This window comes from Podarcis melisellensis (genome assembly GCF_964234715.1).
Source record: "Podarcis melisellensis genome assembly, chromosome: 3".
NCBI classification, from domain to species: domain Eukaryota; kingdom Metazoa; phylum Chordata; class Lepidosauria; order Squamata; family Lacertidae; genus Podarcis; species Podarcis melisellensis.
In genome coordinates, this window is record NC_138530.1 from 88,552,678 (window position 1) to 88,568,398 (window position 15,721).

The window sequence follows — 15,721 nt, forward strand, 5'->3', positions numbered from 1 at the left end:
CTTATGTTGTCTTTTCTTCTTTGAAAAGGGAAGGTAATTTTTTGTTGTCTTTTTATGTAGGAGGGCACATATTGAACACAATAGTGCTTTGATAATGTAAAAAGGAACCTACTATATCAGTTGACACCTGAAATGGTTATTCTGCAATGGCATTAGAAGCTAAATAAATTTTGATAAACCAGTGTTGTGGTCAACAGAGAATGAATGCCACAATTTGGATGGAAGGAATGTTATCTGCATTTTTTTTTTCATTTTTGCTACTATATTTGACTTTCACAAAAATGCCCAGATATGTTTCAGTTTGAATGCAACATGAGAAGCTTTTTTATTTCTTTGTGTGACCTGCCACTGGATTTGAATCCTGGCATACATGGTTACCAGGCAATGCCTTTATACATTGCGTGCATATGCTTCCCCAAGTTCCTCGAACAAACTTCTGACATAATATCTACCAGTTATGTAACAGCTGCGTAACTCCAGCAACTCCAAACTGTGAATCTGATTTTCAAAGGGAATGCAACTAAATCCATATACGGTATGCTAACACACTATACCTAGTTCAACCCTTCTGTCTTTCCAGGAATTAATTTCAGTTTGTTTACCTCCATCCAGTCCATCATTGACCCCAGACCTCTATTCAGAATCTCTCCCCCCCCTTCCCAATTTGTGAGGGTAAGGAGAAATAGAGCACATAACCAATGACAACCACCTCTGCACCCCCATACTTTCCTAGCAGCTTCATGCAGATAGCATTGGGCACAAGGTCAAACCCTGCAGGACACCATAGTTAGGCCAAAGGACAAGGTGTGTAATAGGAGACCTGTAAATGCATATAACAATACTGTACCTGCAATGAATTGCTTGCTCCTCCAAACAACGCCCCCCCTTACCTCTGACAACTAATCTGTAATGGAAGTCAGTCACACTGAACTCCGTAATCTTTCACCCCAAAAGCATGATGTTTTCAGAAGTCCAGCTAAGTGAGGATTTGAACTCTCATCTTCTTGGCTGAAGTAACAACGCTTTAACCCAGTGGGGATGCCCGGCCCCTGGTTAGGACCCACAGATACTTCATTCTTGCCTTAACCCTTCTATTGCCCTAAAACCCGCAACCCTATACACACTTACCTGGGAGTAAGTCCTGGTGGACTTACACCTCGGTAGGCGTGCACAGAATTGCACTGTAAAACCCTTGATCCTTATTAGGATGGGCGGAGGGGAGAGTTATTGGCGCCCTGGGCGCTGTAGCAAGCGAAAGCACCACCATGCAAGGGCTTGCTGCTACCTAGGCGCCAACCGCGCTTGTTTAGGAGCAATAATACCCCGTTCATCTCCGCGGGGTTTTTTTCCTACGTCAGCCTGGGCTTGCATAAGGATCTGGTTGCACATCCAGGACGGAGAGCCGCCAGGCCAGGGCGCTTCGCCTGCTTCGCCCGGGCCGAGCTGCTGGTGGCCGATCCGGCGCCTCCCAGAGCCGAAGGGGCTGCTGCTCCTCGTCGCATGTGGCGTTTCTCCTCCTCCTCCTCCTTTCCTCCTCCTCTTGCAATCTCCCACCCGGGCCAGCGAGGCTGTTCCCGCCCACCGAGAGCAGAAGCGGGCGGCGGAGCCGGGGGACTCGGCGCTTGCTCGGGGCGGTAAGCGCCTCTCGCCTCTGGAGGAAAGCGGAGCCCGGGAAGGGCGGCGGCCCGGGATGTGTTTGCCATTGGGAGGAGGTGGCGGGTGGCGGGCAGAAGCCGGGATGATGGTGATGGGCGTAAGCTGCTGGGAAGGGCCGGCCCTCCGCTTCTCCCGGCTGCCCGTCGCCGTGGAGGCGCCTTCCACGCGCGCTGCCGCCGGTTAGCGAGGCGCCGCTGCTGGGGTGGCATCGGGGAGCCGGCCGGCCGGCCAGAGCCTGCAGCCCGGCGCGGCCCCGGGCGGGAAGCTGTGAAGCGGGTTGGCTGCTGTGGGAAGGCGGGAGCCGGGCGCCTCCGCCACCGGGGCTGCCTGGAGGTGCTGGTAAGGTCGTGGAGGGAACGGCCTGTGCAGGCGACTTGGGAGGCTGCAGGGAGAGAGGTGGAGCGGCCGAGGCGCGCAGCCTGTGCGTAATGTGCGCGCGTGTGTGGTTGGAATTGCAAAAATGTCCCGTCCCCCCACCCCGGTCCGAGTCTCCGAGCGAGCCTTTCTCCCTGCCTGAACTCTCCTCCCTCTATTATTATTATTTTTTACATTTGTGTACATTTCCTCCAGAGAGCTCAGGATGGCAAATCTTGGTTATCCTTTTCCCCATTTTAACCGTCACAACAAACCTGTGGGGTAGGTTTGGGCTAGGAGACGGGGACTGACCAAGAAAGGTGAGCTTCATGACGGAGTGAGGATCGTCTCTCGCCCTGCCCGGGATTCAGGTAGTCTGACTCCACTACACCCACTTCCCTTAACAGAAACAATGTTCTTTCAGCTGGGTAAAGGTAAAGGGACCCCTGACCGGTAGGTCCAGTCGCAGACGATTCTGGGGTTGCAGTGCTTTACATATGGGAGCCAACATATGTCCACAGACATTTTTCCAGGTCATGTGGCCAGCATCACTAAGCCGCTTCTGGCGAACCAGAGCAGCACACAGAAACGCCGTTTACCTTCCCGCCAGAGTGTTACCTATTTATCTACTTGCACTTTGATGTGCTTTCGAACTGCTAGGTTGGCAGGATTCAGCTGGGTACCTACCCTATAAAAGGTTATCACAATTATTTATTAAATTGGTATACCATTCTCAGATGGTGGAGAAGCTGAAACCGGCTTCAAAATCCTTGGCTATGAGCTCACATTTCAGAGAGTTGTGATGACACGGCACTCAGTACGTACTCTGGGTTTCTGATATTTTTATTGCTCTCCGATGGTCCAAGACAGAGTTCTCAGTCAGATTTATACTTTGTCCTTCCATATTGCGGAGATTTTGCAACCACGGGGTGTCCTGCATTACGAAGCAGGCCCTTGCAGTTATATTGGTTGAGGTTCTGCACTTATTTGCCTGCCTTCGTGTACCTGTCACTTGGCAGGCCTAGTATACTCCTTATCTTAGATGGTGATGCTGTGCATTTTGTCTGAATAGCTAGCTGCTCTGTTAGTTACGTTTAGGGTGAGACTTGCTACATACAAAATGATGTCCTATGAAAACCACTTGTCTGATATATTTGTTAAGTGTCAGGATGGCTTCTTTTTTTGAAGAATACTAAAAGCCATGTGAACAGGTCTGTAAAAATGAGTTTCCCTGAATCTAATATGTAAATGTTGCTTGGGGGAGTGGTAACTCAAGGTGGAGGTACCAACAAGTTTAGGGGTCCTGTGGTACCTCGGGTTAAGTACTTAATTCGTTCCAGAGGTCCATTCTTAACCTGAAACTGTTTTTAACCTGAAGCACCACTTTAACTAATGGGGCCTCCTGCCACTGCCGCGCCGCCGGAACATGATTTCTGTTCTCATCCTGAAGCAAAGTTCTTAACCCGAGGTAATATTTCTGGGTTAGCGGAGTCTGTAACCTGAAGCGTGTGTAACCCGAGGTACCACCGTACATGCTTAGTCTGCTGCAGTGGCTGTATGTCTTGGAGGGCCTTGCAGAATTCAGGTGTGCAAATTTACAAAATCCTCCAGAAGTGACCTCCGGTCTTAGTCAGTTTACAAATTCTTCACCAGGTGACTTCCTCAAGCAGTGACTATTGTATACTGCACCATTGGCCAGTTGAGCCCGAGCCCCACATACTGCATGTAGCGTCATACTAGTATTGCACATTCCTGGTGGTGAGTTAGGGGGCTTCAGAAACACAATGAAGACATGCTCTGGTGAATGCTAGATCACAGCCCCAGGTGGAGCTACCACCCTTGGAAATGTCTTGGGGTCCCATTGTTCCTCTCCCCCCCTCTAATTATGGCCTCTAATTAACAGTGTAATGTCAGAATAGTTGCTCACCTAGGGAACTTGGATAAGGCCAACCCAGAGAACAGATACTCTAATTATATTAGGAGTAGAATTTGACCTGGGAGGCTGCTTCCCATGGCAGCCAATGTGTATGATGTAGGAAGGAGCTGAATAGTTTTTTGTGTGTAGTTTTTTCTCTGTGTGTGTTGGAGATTTATGAGATGAACTTGTGGCTGGAAGGAACATTACACAGGGTGGGGAAGGAAACAAGCAACAGATCATACTAAATGGAATGAGGCTAAATCCTCAGGGAGTTTGCACACTGACATCTGACTTAAACCTGGGTGTGTGTATCTTCGGAAAGGCGCTGGTGTAGACATGAAATGCCTCGGAAACAGCAGCCTCGGGTAGGAATTAAGACGTGAAGGGACTGTAGTGTGATAATGTGCAGACGTAAGATATGTATTGCCGCAGACATTGTAATTCTGAAACATTTAGAGTAACTCTCTTTCAGTTGTTGTATTTGTATGGGCTACTTAACCAATCTTGATTTTACCCTCTTTTCAAATAATAAACAAATACTTTATGGGGCACTGTTAAGAGAATAAATTTCTGTTGTGCATGCCTGGTAAGAAAACAAGCCACCCTACTGAAAAGAGCACTTGTCGTAACTTGTTACAATTCAAATAGGTATTTTTTAAACTTTCGCTTTCATTTTTTTTATAGTACAGTACTGTTCGCCTTGGAATTTGAGAGTTAATGATGGTGTTAGCTTGATGCAGCTTGGTTAGAGCAATGAGCTAGAAAGAACAGACATTCTGTATGCATCTTCCTCCTCAGGCAGCAAAATTCTGCAGCAGGATCTTTGGGCGTGTGTTAGTATCTGATGCAATTGACCCTGACTATCCTAGTTGTCCTTGGGTTCAAGGTGTATGTGCTGACACTGAATAGTCAACTTGAGGGCATTCAGCTGTACAGTGAGATATTATGCCTTGGGGGAAAGACAAAGACAGGGTCTACAAGCCACTTATCTCCCATATACACTGTAGATCATAGAAGCTAGAATCTTTAATAGCACTATCTTTAATAGTATTTTTACTCTTTCTCTTCAGATACGGGGAAGATCTAGCTACGACTGTGAAGTAGTTGCAGACTTTGGGGATTTGCCAAGATGTTGGAGGAAGATCTGGAAGTGGCCATCAAAGTGGTGGTGGTTGGAAACGGAGCTGTTGGGAAGTCCAGTATGATCCAGAGATATTGCAAAGGAATTTTCACGAAAGATTACAAGAAAACTATTGGAGTTGATTTCCTGGAAAGAGAAATGCAGTATGTGTTTTAACATATTGGGGCACAGTTCCTTCTTGCCACTCTTTGTAGGTCTCTCTCCCTCCCTCCCTGTGTGTGATGCTTTTTGTAAGGGCTGAGCTAATGTTTTCTTGGAGAGAAGTGTTGTGACATTATTCTTCCTTTCTTTAACAGAGCTGAAAGTAAGGCATTTATATGCTAATTGTATTCTGCAGACTTTCCATAGAAGTGCCACATTTGCAGACTTGAATAATAAATGCAAAAAAATGCACACAGACTGTGTAAAAGACCAGCCCTTTTAAGGAAAGGTCTCATTTGTCAGATGAGATAGAAAGGTTGTGTGAATGAGTGAAAAAGTGGGGAACATTTCTGACAGGGAATAGCAGTATGTTATATAGGGGACAAGAACATTACAGTAAAAGTAAGCTGGAATTTTAAAATTTCACTGACACACAGTAGTGAAGTCATTTTCACAAAGTAAGAGGGGGAAAGTAAGATGCAGGATGGTTTTCAGTTGAAATCAAGCCAGTATTGTGTAGCAGTTAATGCAGTTATTTCTCAACCTTAGGTCCCCATATGCTGTTAAACTGCTGTTCCCATCATCCGTAGTCAGCATGGTTGATCGTTGTGGGGTGAGGGAAGTTGTAGTCCCACAGCCTTGGGTCTCCATATAATGATAAACTACGGCTCCTGTCATCCTTAATAATCAGCCATTCTGCTTGGCAACAATGGTGATTGTGGTCAAACCAGAATCTGGGGACCTAAGGTTTGACAGGCTGTGTTGGATTAGAACTCAGGAAACCTGGGCTCAATCTCCATTCAGCCATGAAGCCTACTAGGTTACCTTTGGCCAGTCACACTCTTTTCATTCTCACATACCATGCAGAGTTGTGAGATAAAAGGCAAGGGGCAAGAGCTATCGTGATAAAAAAAATGATTTTTTTTTTTAGAAAAGGCATAAATAATTTACAAGGAAGTAGGATAGATTTAGGTGTTCCTGAAAAGATGTGGGGTATAAACGCTACTGCCACAAATGTACTTTAAATAAGAAATTTATTTTGCTTTTTATAGTATGATTAAATATTGAGAATGTATGCTGTTTTTGTTTTTTTTAAGAGTCAACAATGAAGATGTCCGACTGATGCTGTGGGACACAGCAGGTCAAGAAGAATTTGATGCAATTACGAAAGCTTATTACAGAGGTAAATAGAATTACTAGCATACTGACATGTCATATAGGAAACTGGCAATGGTTCTAGGCTGTGTTACTTTTGATGTCTCCTAAACAATGTGCATTGTTAGATTCCAGCCAGAGAGGATAAGAGGAGATGATCAGTTTTAATTGCAAAGCTTTTTAAGGTGGCTTTCCACATGGTAGCCATAAAGAAAGTCTGGTGTATTGAAGGCAGCCCTTAATGAAACAAAATTTAAGAACCACTCGTCTAGTTCCTTCTGCACACCTATTTTGTTCATCCACACCTATTTTATTTCTTTTGTATTCTACCTCTCCAAAGTTTGACAGGGATTAATTAAAATTAAAATATACAATATAAAACAATACTCTATAACTGCAGGTATTCTCTACAACCCCAGCTCAAAGAACTTTGGCTAAGGCATAGACTATTGGGTTTCATTAAGTACACAAGGTTTCGTACTGCTTACAGTACAGGAGTGACTGCTCAGAATTCAGGTAAAATGCTTGCCAGTGTATATACTATTACCTTCCTTTCACTGTTGGCAGTGGGGAGCTAGATAGAATATCATGAGTAACTTGTTCTTATAATAACAAGCAGTGGTGTTTTTTTGTTCAGATCCAAGTATTTGACTCCAGATAAGGGGCTCATTACATGGTTCTCTTTAAAGTGTAGTATAAACAACCCTAAGGAGAGATTTTGACAACTAAGACACCTGTTTACTGTGCAGCCCTTAAGACCTGAGTCAAATGTAAGAACAAAGTCTTTGGGACAATAAGCCATGTTTACTCTGGTATAAGTCCCACTGTGCTCAACACAAACTAGCTGGAAAATGCTTGCTTTATTTGAATAAAGTACGAAAAAACAGTCCTGTTCCAGCTTCTTAATAGGTTTGATATGGTTAACCAAATTTATCAAAAAAAACTGGTGCTTAATTGTGACTTTTAGGAGCCCAAGCGTGCGTGCTTGTGTTTTCGACTGTTGACAGAGAGTCTTTTGAAGCAATCCCTACTTGGAAGGAGAAAGTAGTATCTGAAGTCGGAGACATCCCTACAGTGCTTGTTCAGAATAAAATTGACCTCCTAGATGAATCTTGTATAAAGAAGTAAGTGCTGTTGCCATGCTTCGTGAAATCAGTTTTCAAATCGCTTAAATGACTTTGTAACGGTCACACAAAAATGCAAACAATTCAAAGAAGCAGCAAGTATTTGGTTTGATAATGGGCATGGATATATATGGTCCGTTGTGGCTAGCTACCAGCATGCAGGCCACAAACTAAACAAATATAGCTACATGTAACTAAAATACATAGTAAAACAATCTCATCCAAACAACAAAGCATCAATAATTAAAATGTATAATAAACAAGCCCATTAAAACAACATAATAATTCAAGCAGGATTTAGAGAGTATGTAGTGAGTACAAATGCAAATGAGGTGTATAGTTAGGTGTTGGTTAACTCTCCCCATCCCACTGGCCCCTGCAATCTTATCGCTCCTGTTCTAACTCCAGTGGTTATTTTTCTTGTACTGGAAGTGAGCGTGGCTTGGGCAGCCTGGGGGGGTTAAGAGGAGTAGCTCAGCACCTCTAGTCCATTCCCAATTCCACTTTAAAATAATTCGTGCCCCATTCTCCAGTTCACACACTGGTAGGAAAGACCTGTGTCTCACGTCATGGGCCTGGCACTCTAGGGTAAGGTTTGGCCACAGGCTGTATTGAAATGAATGGATCGTTTCCAAGCAGTGACTTTTAAGTCCGGAATACCTATTAAACTTGGGTGGTGTAGGGGTTAGAGTGTCAGACAAGGGCTTGGATGATGAGGGTTGAAAATCCCCACTCAACCATGAAGCTCACTGAGTGACTTTGGGACATTCACTGTCTCTTAGCCAAACCCATTTCACAGGCTTATTTTGAGGATAACATGGGGAGTGCCCCTCTGAGCTCCTTGGATGAAAGATGGAATATAAATTTAATAAACGAATGAAGGAGATTTAGTTTAACCTGGTTTATGTATGCAAGAATTATGTTTTCCCTGTTATGGCAGATAACAGATGAACTCTGAATATCTTGATTGATTGCATATATTTCATAAGGTGCTGTGATGGTTTATAACAGACTACTGTATATACAGTGGACGCTCAGGTTGCGAACATGATCTGTGTGGGAAGCACATTTGCAACCCGCAGCATTCACAACCCGCAGCACCGCATGTGCGCATGTGATTTGGCGCTTCTGTGCATGTGCAAAGCGCGATTTAGTGCTTCTGCGCACGCGCAAGCACCAAAACCCAGAAGTAACCAATTCTGGTACTTCCGGGTTCGGCATGGTGCGCAATCCAAAGTGTCTGTAACCTGAGGTATGACTGTATTTTTAGTTACGTTTGCCCGCCCACCATCTGTTAGCTCCACCTCTTCAGTCCTTGTGGCAAATAAACCTAAAGCTACAATATTGTCAACAGCAATCATCTGCTGCTCTTGCATACAGTTACCTTTCAGTAATCTAATCCACTATTGATTAAATATAATCTAAATTAATTGTGTCTGTTGTACTGGGGGGCGGGTGTGTGTGGAAAGAACCAGTGTCTGAAACAATTTTCTGCTCCGGTAAACAGTGAAGAAGCAGAAGCGTTGGCAAAAAAGCTAAAATTAAGATTCTACCGAGCATCTGTAAAGGAGGACCTAAACGTAACAGAAGGTAAGAGTTCGCTGTAACTTTTCCAGAAGGGAATTTCAAATGTTGTCTGCTTATTTAAGTGATAGCCAAATTTGGCCCTCCAACTGTTTTGGGACTACAATTCCCATCATCCCTGACCACTGATCCTGTTAGCTAGGGATGATGGGAGTTGCAGTCAGAGGGCCAAGTTTGGCCACCACTGGCTTATTTTCTTATTTTCCAACACTAATGTCAAGCCTAGTTCTCACTGAAGTGATCAACCTGTATCAATGCTTGTCTGCAACACCTAATGTTTAACATACAGGGAATCTCTTGTGGATGGACTGAAGAGCATTTGGTCATGCAAATCTCCATTTGCAGTCTAAAGTGGTACATCCCAGTGTTTACCACTTCAGTGAGAGCTAGGCCCAAGTAAAGTAACTTCTCAAGCTAAATTCAAAGGGAATGATTGAAAAACTAAGAGCTCTAAGGCTGGCAGCAGAGATGTATGGGAGCAACCATACCTTGGTAGTAGAGCACGGGCTATGCAGGCAGAGGGTCCCTGATATTGCCAGGTAAATGTAGGAAAGACTCCTGTCTTGACACCATAGGTGTGACTTGATAAAAGGCAGCTATTTACATTCCTATAATCATGATGAAAAAGAGATTGGTTTTAATGTCGTAAAGCAGGGTTGGGCAGCTTGTTCAGCACAGAACAAACTGGGTGTACATATTTAGCTGTAGGTCATTCTTATAAATATACCAGGTGTTGGTTGTCCAAATTGTTCTGAAATGGTTTTAATAATAATTTATTTATACCCAACCCATTGGGCTGGGTTTCCCTAGCCACTCTGGGCGGCTTCCAGCAGAATATTAAAATAAAATGATTCATCAAATATTAAAAGCTTCCCTAAACAGGGCTGCCTTCAGTTGTTTTATAAAAGTCCAATAGTTGTTTATTTCTTTGACATCTGATGGGAGGGCGTTCCACAGGGCAGGCACCACTACCGATAAGCCCTCTGCCTGGTTCCCTGTAACTTGACTTCTCACAGTGAGGGAACCGCCAGAAGGCCCTTGGCACTGGACCTCAGTGTCCGGGTAGAACGATTGGGGTAGAGACGCTCCTTCAGGTATACATGTGATTCATCCTGACCTGCAATATGTGTCTTATCTTGCATGTGACCACCTTCTGAGACATTTATGTGGTTGGATTTTTCTTTTTCTATGGTCGGTAGGAGTTTTGTTACTTTGAAATCGGACCTGGATTAGTAGCTTGAATATGTAAAACTGTGCTTGTCTCTTTTTCTAAATGCCTGAAAGTTTTTTTATATATATTCTGCAGTTTTTAAGTATTTGGCTGAGAAGTATCTTCAAAAACTCAAACAAAGAATAGTTGAAGATCCAGAAGTAGTACACACAAGTAGTAACAAAATTGGTATGTATGCCGCCAGACAGTATTGCCTGCTGATAAAATGTACTGTTAACTATGGGGTGCCTGTTCTGTTCCTAGTGCATTTCAATGAAAGTGAAATAAAAAAACACTTAATTTGCCAAATAGCTCTAGGGAAAATGTGCTCTGTGTTTGTGGCTATGATTTTTATTCTAGAATGTCAAACTATGGTACTAATGACACGAGGACATGTCAGCCACTTTTCTTAAAATTTTGTGCACTGAAGTTATGCAAAGAATGGACAGTGCAGAATTCCCTGCATATTGGCAATGTTTGAGAATATATAGCTGCCATTAATGGTAATTATGCCAGCGAAGATGTACAAGAGATGGCTGTTTTTGTTTTGTTGTTTTTTAAAGAAAAAACTGGCACCTGATGAAAATAGCTTTGTAAACTGTCTTTTGTATATAGACACTGAACTTTTGTATGTGGCTCTTCTTTAAAGTATTTCACAGTCTGCTCTCCCCACCACCCATTGCCATTTCTTGTGTCTAAAAGTAAGATTTGTTGGCGCAGGGTTATGTCTCTGCTGTGCTTTAGTTTGCCAAGTGATGAGTGTGAGTGCCAATGTCCAATAACGGAGGGTGAAATTCAACATAGCGTTAACTGGAGTATGTGAGAAACGAGCTTTCCTCGCGCAGCAGGACTCCCGGCCCTGCACCCCCTAAACTTGGGGCTTCCCCTGATCCTTTAAGGGGAGAAGAGAAGGGAAGGAAATTCCATTGCATGAGCAGATCTCATTCCAAGCAACAACTTAGTTGAATCCTGCCCTTAGGTTTCGTCTTTTTTTTTTCCCTTTTCTTTTTTGCAAAAAGATATATTAAAGAATTGACAGTAGCATACATTAATTTTATTTAATTGTCTCTGGGATCTCGGCTTATGAAGTCATTATTTGATCAGGCACACATTTCTAAAATGGAAAAACTAAGGATAAATTTTGCATTATCCATGCTTTTACATTAAGTTGTATTTCTATCTATCTATCTATCTATCTATCTATCTATCTATCATCTATCTATCTATCTATCTATCTATCTATCTATCTATCTATCTATCTATCATCTATCTATCTGTATATAGGACACATCTCACAATGTTCAAGATGCTTACAATTAAAATTTTAAAATGTCTCATATATTTCAAAGATGGTCAGTTTGCATATATGTAACTCCGTTTTTGTGCCTGTGCTTGATTTCAAATAGGTGTTTTCAACACAGCAGGTGGAAGTCATTCTGGGCAGAATTCTAACTTGCTTAATGGTGGTGATGTCATCAACCTAAGGCCAAACAAACAAAGGACCAAGAAAAACAGAAGCCCTTTTAGCAACTGCAGCATTCCCTAACACTCCCGCATAGAGAAGAAAAGATGGTCTGACACAGCTGCTCGGCTGAAACCCATAAGGGACACAACTGGCTGTAGAGGTGTTTTACCAGTGCTTTAGCAGATGTTGCACGCATTGGATCTTGCATTGATAGTGGATATTCCTGTTGCAATGAATTATTATCAGTACATAATGAGACCCCCGGCAGCACAAAAATAGAACCGTTGCCCCCATGCATTTGTTTTACATTCTATAGGACAACTTTCCAGGCGAAAGATGCGTTGTATTAAAGTGTACAATAGGTTTCACTTTATTAAAAAGAAAAAGTTCAGCTGAAATGCTTAAGTATTGGTACCGTTCAAGAAAAAATGCCTTTTCCTACTTATTTGACCACATAGCTCAGTTGGGATTAATAGTTTGTTAAACTACCCTATGCACATTCTGGCAATATTGGCGGTGCAATATTTATATAGCTTATGAATTCTAGCTGCAATGTGTGTATATAAAAACTTGGTCAGAGATTCAGGATAATAAATCAGGTACTGGGCCCAATGATAGGTTCCTGATAATTTCTGAACTGGCATCCTAAAGATGACTTTCATTTAAAAAAAAATTGGAACAAACCTTTCCCAAATGGTGTTGTGCATGCTTACATTCTCCCTACTCTGTGGGCCTTAACTTTTCTTTTAAAAAATGGTACGGTGCCAAAGGCAAATACTTCTGCTGCTACACCTAGATGTTTTAGTTAATTTAGTGTCATATGTATATACATATATATTCTAAATTGTAATGAGGCAAGCAGGTGATAAATGGTACAGCCTGGTAGTTCTATTTTCAATCAGCTCTGTTTTTGAAAAAATAGAACCATATAGCTTATATATTAATGGAAAAACATGGCAAAATATAGAGATTTTTTATCAAAGTGCTTTTGAGGACTTTTTCTAGTGCTTGTTGTAATATCTATTGAGCATCCCAGGTTCAGGGTAATAAGCCCCCCCCCCTCTTTTTTTTGTTACTTTAAATGCACACTTGTTCTTAATCATGCCGTTGTGGCTCTTATGCATAGTCTTAGAGCAAGACCTTCCAGGTTCATGGGACATGCTTTAAATAAACATGCATAGGATTAGATTGTTGGCCCATTAATGGTGTACCCCAGTAAAGTGGGTTGGAGCCAGAGCTAAGGGTACATATTGGGACTTGGGGAAAACTGACTTCCACATCCCTTCCTCTCCGCAACAACCCCCCTGAACATGGTCCACTAACTTTTTGGAGGCTGAATGTGATAGGGTTATGAAGGCTCTCTCTCTGAATTCTCCCTCAGCACTCCTATGTCACAGCCCACCCCATTCATCAGGATGGCAGCATTTTCAGGGCACTTGGATTGAGGGCATTAGTTGTTTTCAAAAAATCTCAAGCTGCAAGATCATTGGTAAAACTTTAACCCTAGTTTTCTTTGTTGAAGCATGCATTTATAAGATTGCTTTCTGTTTACATGTTGTTTAATATTTCTACAGTATTTCTGTAACTAAGTTCTGTCACTACCAAATTACTCTGATTCTAAACTTTGGATATTAGTAGCTGAGGAACGTAATTATATCCAAGGGTGAATAACATGACCTGGAGCTCTGGCAGCTGAATTGTACAGTTCTTTTGAATATTGATCTTGTTTCATGAATGTTACTTTTCAGCTACCCGATAAATTTAAAACTATATCCATCAACCTTGAAATATTGCATTGTCCGTCCTAAGAGAACATCCCACAGTAAGTGTTATATTTTGAGAGAGGGCTTCTGAAATTCCATGAACATGCATATGCTAAAACTAACATACTTTTTTCTTCGATGGGAGTCTGTATCGAGTAACATGGAATGAAAAGTATATAGTTATACATACATAATGAATAGCATAGGATTCCTTTTGCTTTCATAACCATTCCCATTGCTGGCAATGCGTTGGGCATTGCAGTAATCAATCCCTTACTTCATTATGAATTGTTGGATTAAGTACCTTATTTTTTAAACAAGTGCATTTACTCACTGGATGGCTGTAGATGTATGGGTCCAAACTGTATTAAGTCTTGCTTTGTTTTGACAAATGCAAGAGCATATCAACAAGTTACCAATTGTCCACTGTAAACTCAATCTTACTTAAGTATCTATGGCTCTGTGTGCACATTATTTTTATATGAAAATTTTTACATTAAACTAGTAGCCTTACATGTTTTGTACTTGTGAACAGAAGGAATCTGATCTCAGTGATTTTTTTACTTGTTTGCCTTTGTATAAAATAGTGCAAATGTAATGTGTGTTTATAACATGTACTTGTGCTGCTGTACGTTGAGGTTTGAGCGCATACTGTTTTCAGAATTTAAAGCTTGAGTTGAGTGCCTTTAGTAGGCTAAAGATTGATAACTGACCATCCTAGATATCTCTAGGATATCTTTTCTTAACGCCAGAAAATTATTACAGAAGTCATCTGTAATGCATTTCCAATGTAGATGTATCAAGTATAGAAGGAAGATGCACTACCAGTCATTTTTGTATCATGTTCAGCTATGTGTCCTGTTGGCAGAAGCCCTGCACCAGGGTTTCTGTTTGCACAAGGGGGTTCCCCCACTTTTCCTCCCCGCATGCACCCCAGAGCAGCACGTAAGAGAAGGAATTGTTCCATCTGGCAAGCCAAAATACTTGCACTGAGGGATCAGTCAGTGTTGAATTCCTGCCTAATGAGCGACTGCGTTAATTGAAAGTCATTGCTAGATGTCTAAGCGAGAAGACTTTTCATGCAAAAAACAACAACTCTGCATATGTTGCTAAATGCATGGGTAACGCTGCCAGCTTTGATAGTTGTGATAGCTGGCCCATTTTGAAGGAGGGAAGTTGCGCTGTTAACCAGCTATCTACCTTGCTCTTTGTCTACAGTCCCAGGCTAGAAAACATCATTTTTCATGCAGCGCTGGATACTGGAAGTGTATCTCTCTCTGCTTGTTCCTTTATATGCACAAAATAGACTCCATTGGTATTGTCTGTGTGCCAAAGCCTATTTCCATACCCCTGTGCCCCTTAGGTGAATTGGAACTTAAGGATTTTAACCGAAAGCTGATTTTCCATAAAACTGGCATGCAGTCAACTGGTATTTACTAACATTCTTTTCTTAAATCATAATATGCCTTGGATACAATGCAGTGTCTGCCAGGCATTCACCTATTCTCAAATTTTTAAAGGTGCCAGTTATGTTGTAGTGTGCCTGATTCTGAGTTACGTTTCAAGTCTTAACTATTGTAGGATAACAAAAGTGACTGGTATTCTGTCTGTTTACTGCATTTATTAATAAGTTGTAGGCAGATTTTCATTTTTTAAAAAAACAGAAAACCTCCAGAGCTGTTTACAGTAGTAAAAACTATGCTAATGAAGTAATAAACATCCCTCAAACAGCAAAATATCATTGCAGTGCTGGAATTATTAAATCAGCATCAGTGGACAAGGGAAATGTCTAAGTGAGGAAGTATGTTTTAAATAAACATTTGAAACAATTGTGCCTGCTATATTGCAGAGGGGAGCTTGTTCTAAGGGGCCTGCCTCTGTTGTTCCCAGGTGGAGTTCCACTGGTCATAGCATAGCCCTTTAATGGTACTTCTCTCACATAATGATACATCAACCTCCCCCCAGACCCACCTGCATAACCCTAGGCATCTGGCTTGAATGAGCCATGGTGAATAATGGTCAAAAAAACATATTGTGATTGGACTACACAAGCATCTTGTCCATGTTTGTAGGATGAACAAAACTGAAACTGCTGCCACCAAGCTAGGCATTGGACACCTCACCTGGACCTGGAAATAATGGCAGGACTCAAGTTCCTATGAAGGCAAGCCATATGCACCTAGCATTGTCACAGCAGGTTTCTGAGAGTT

General features: G+C 42.2%; 2 protein-coding genes across 3 annotated transcripts in view; one reads left to right on the forward strand and one right to left on the reverse strand.

Moving 5' to 3' along the window:
- PRIM2 (DNA primase subunit 2) overlaps nucleotides 1-1,910 on the reverse strand; it is a 63,926-nt gene extending 62,016 nt beyond the window's left edge. The window contains 2 exon segments of the mRNA XM_081906231.1: nucleotides 1,354-1,529; nucleotides 1,532-1,910. Of these exon segments, the coding sequence (XP_081762357.1) occupies nucleotides 1,354-1,529; nucleotides 1,532-1,865 (510 nt within the window). The 5' untranslated portion in view covers nucleotides 1,866-1,910.
- On the forward strand, nucleotides 1,474-15,249 carry RAB23 (RAB23, member RAS oncogene family). Of its 2 annotated transcripts, none has more exons than XM_081906590.1 (7): nucleotides 1,474-1,634; nucleotides 4,999-5,212; nucleotides 6,308-6,393; nucleotides 7,333-7,489; nucleotides 8,997-9,079; nucleotides 10,380-10,472; nucleotides 11,690-15,249. In XM_081906590.1, the coding sequence occupies exons 2-7, from the start codon at nucleotides 5,058-5,060 to the stop codon at nucleotides 11,827-11,829; spliced, it is 714 nt and encodes a 237-aa protein (XP_081762716.1). In that variant the 5' UTR covers nucleotides 1,474-1,634; nucleotides 4,999-5,057; the 3' UTR covers nucleotides 11,830-15,249. The 2 variants fall into 2 exon arrangements, with proteins under 2 accessions (XP_081762716.1, XP_081762717.1); XM_081906591.1 differs by lacking the exon at nucleotides 1,474-1,634 and adding an exon at nucleotides 1,904-1,995.
- The last annotated feature ends 472 nt before the right edge of the window (nucleotides 15,250-15,721 follow it).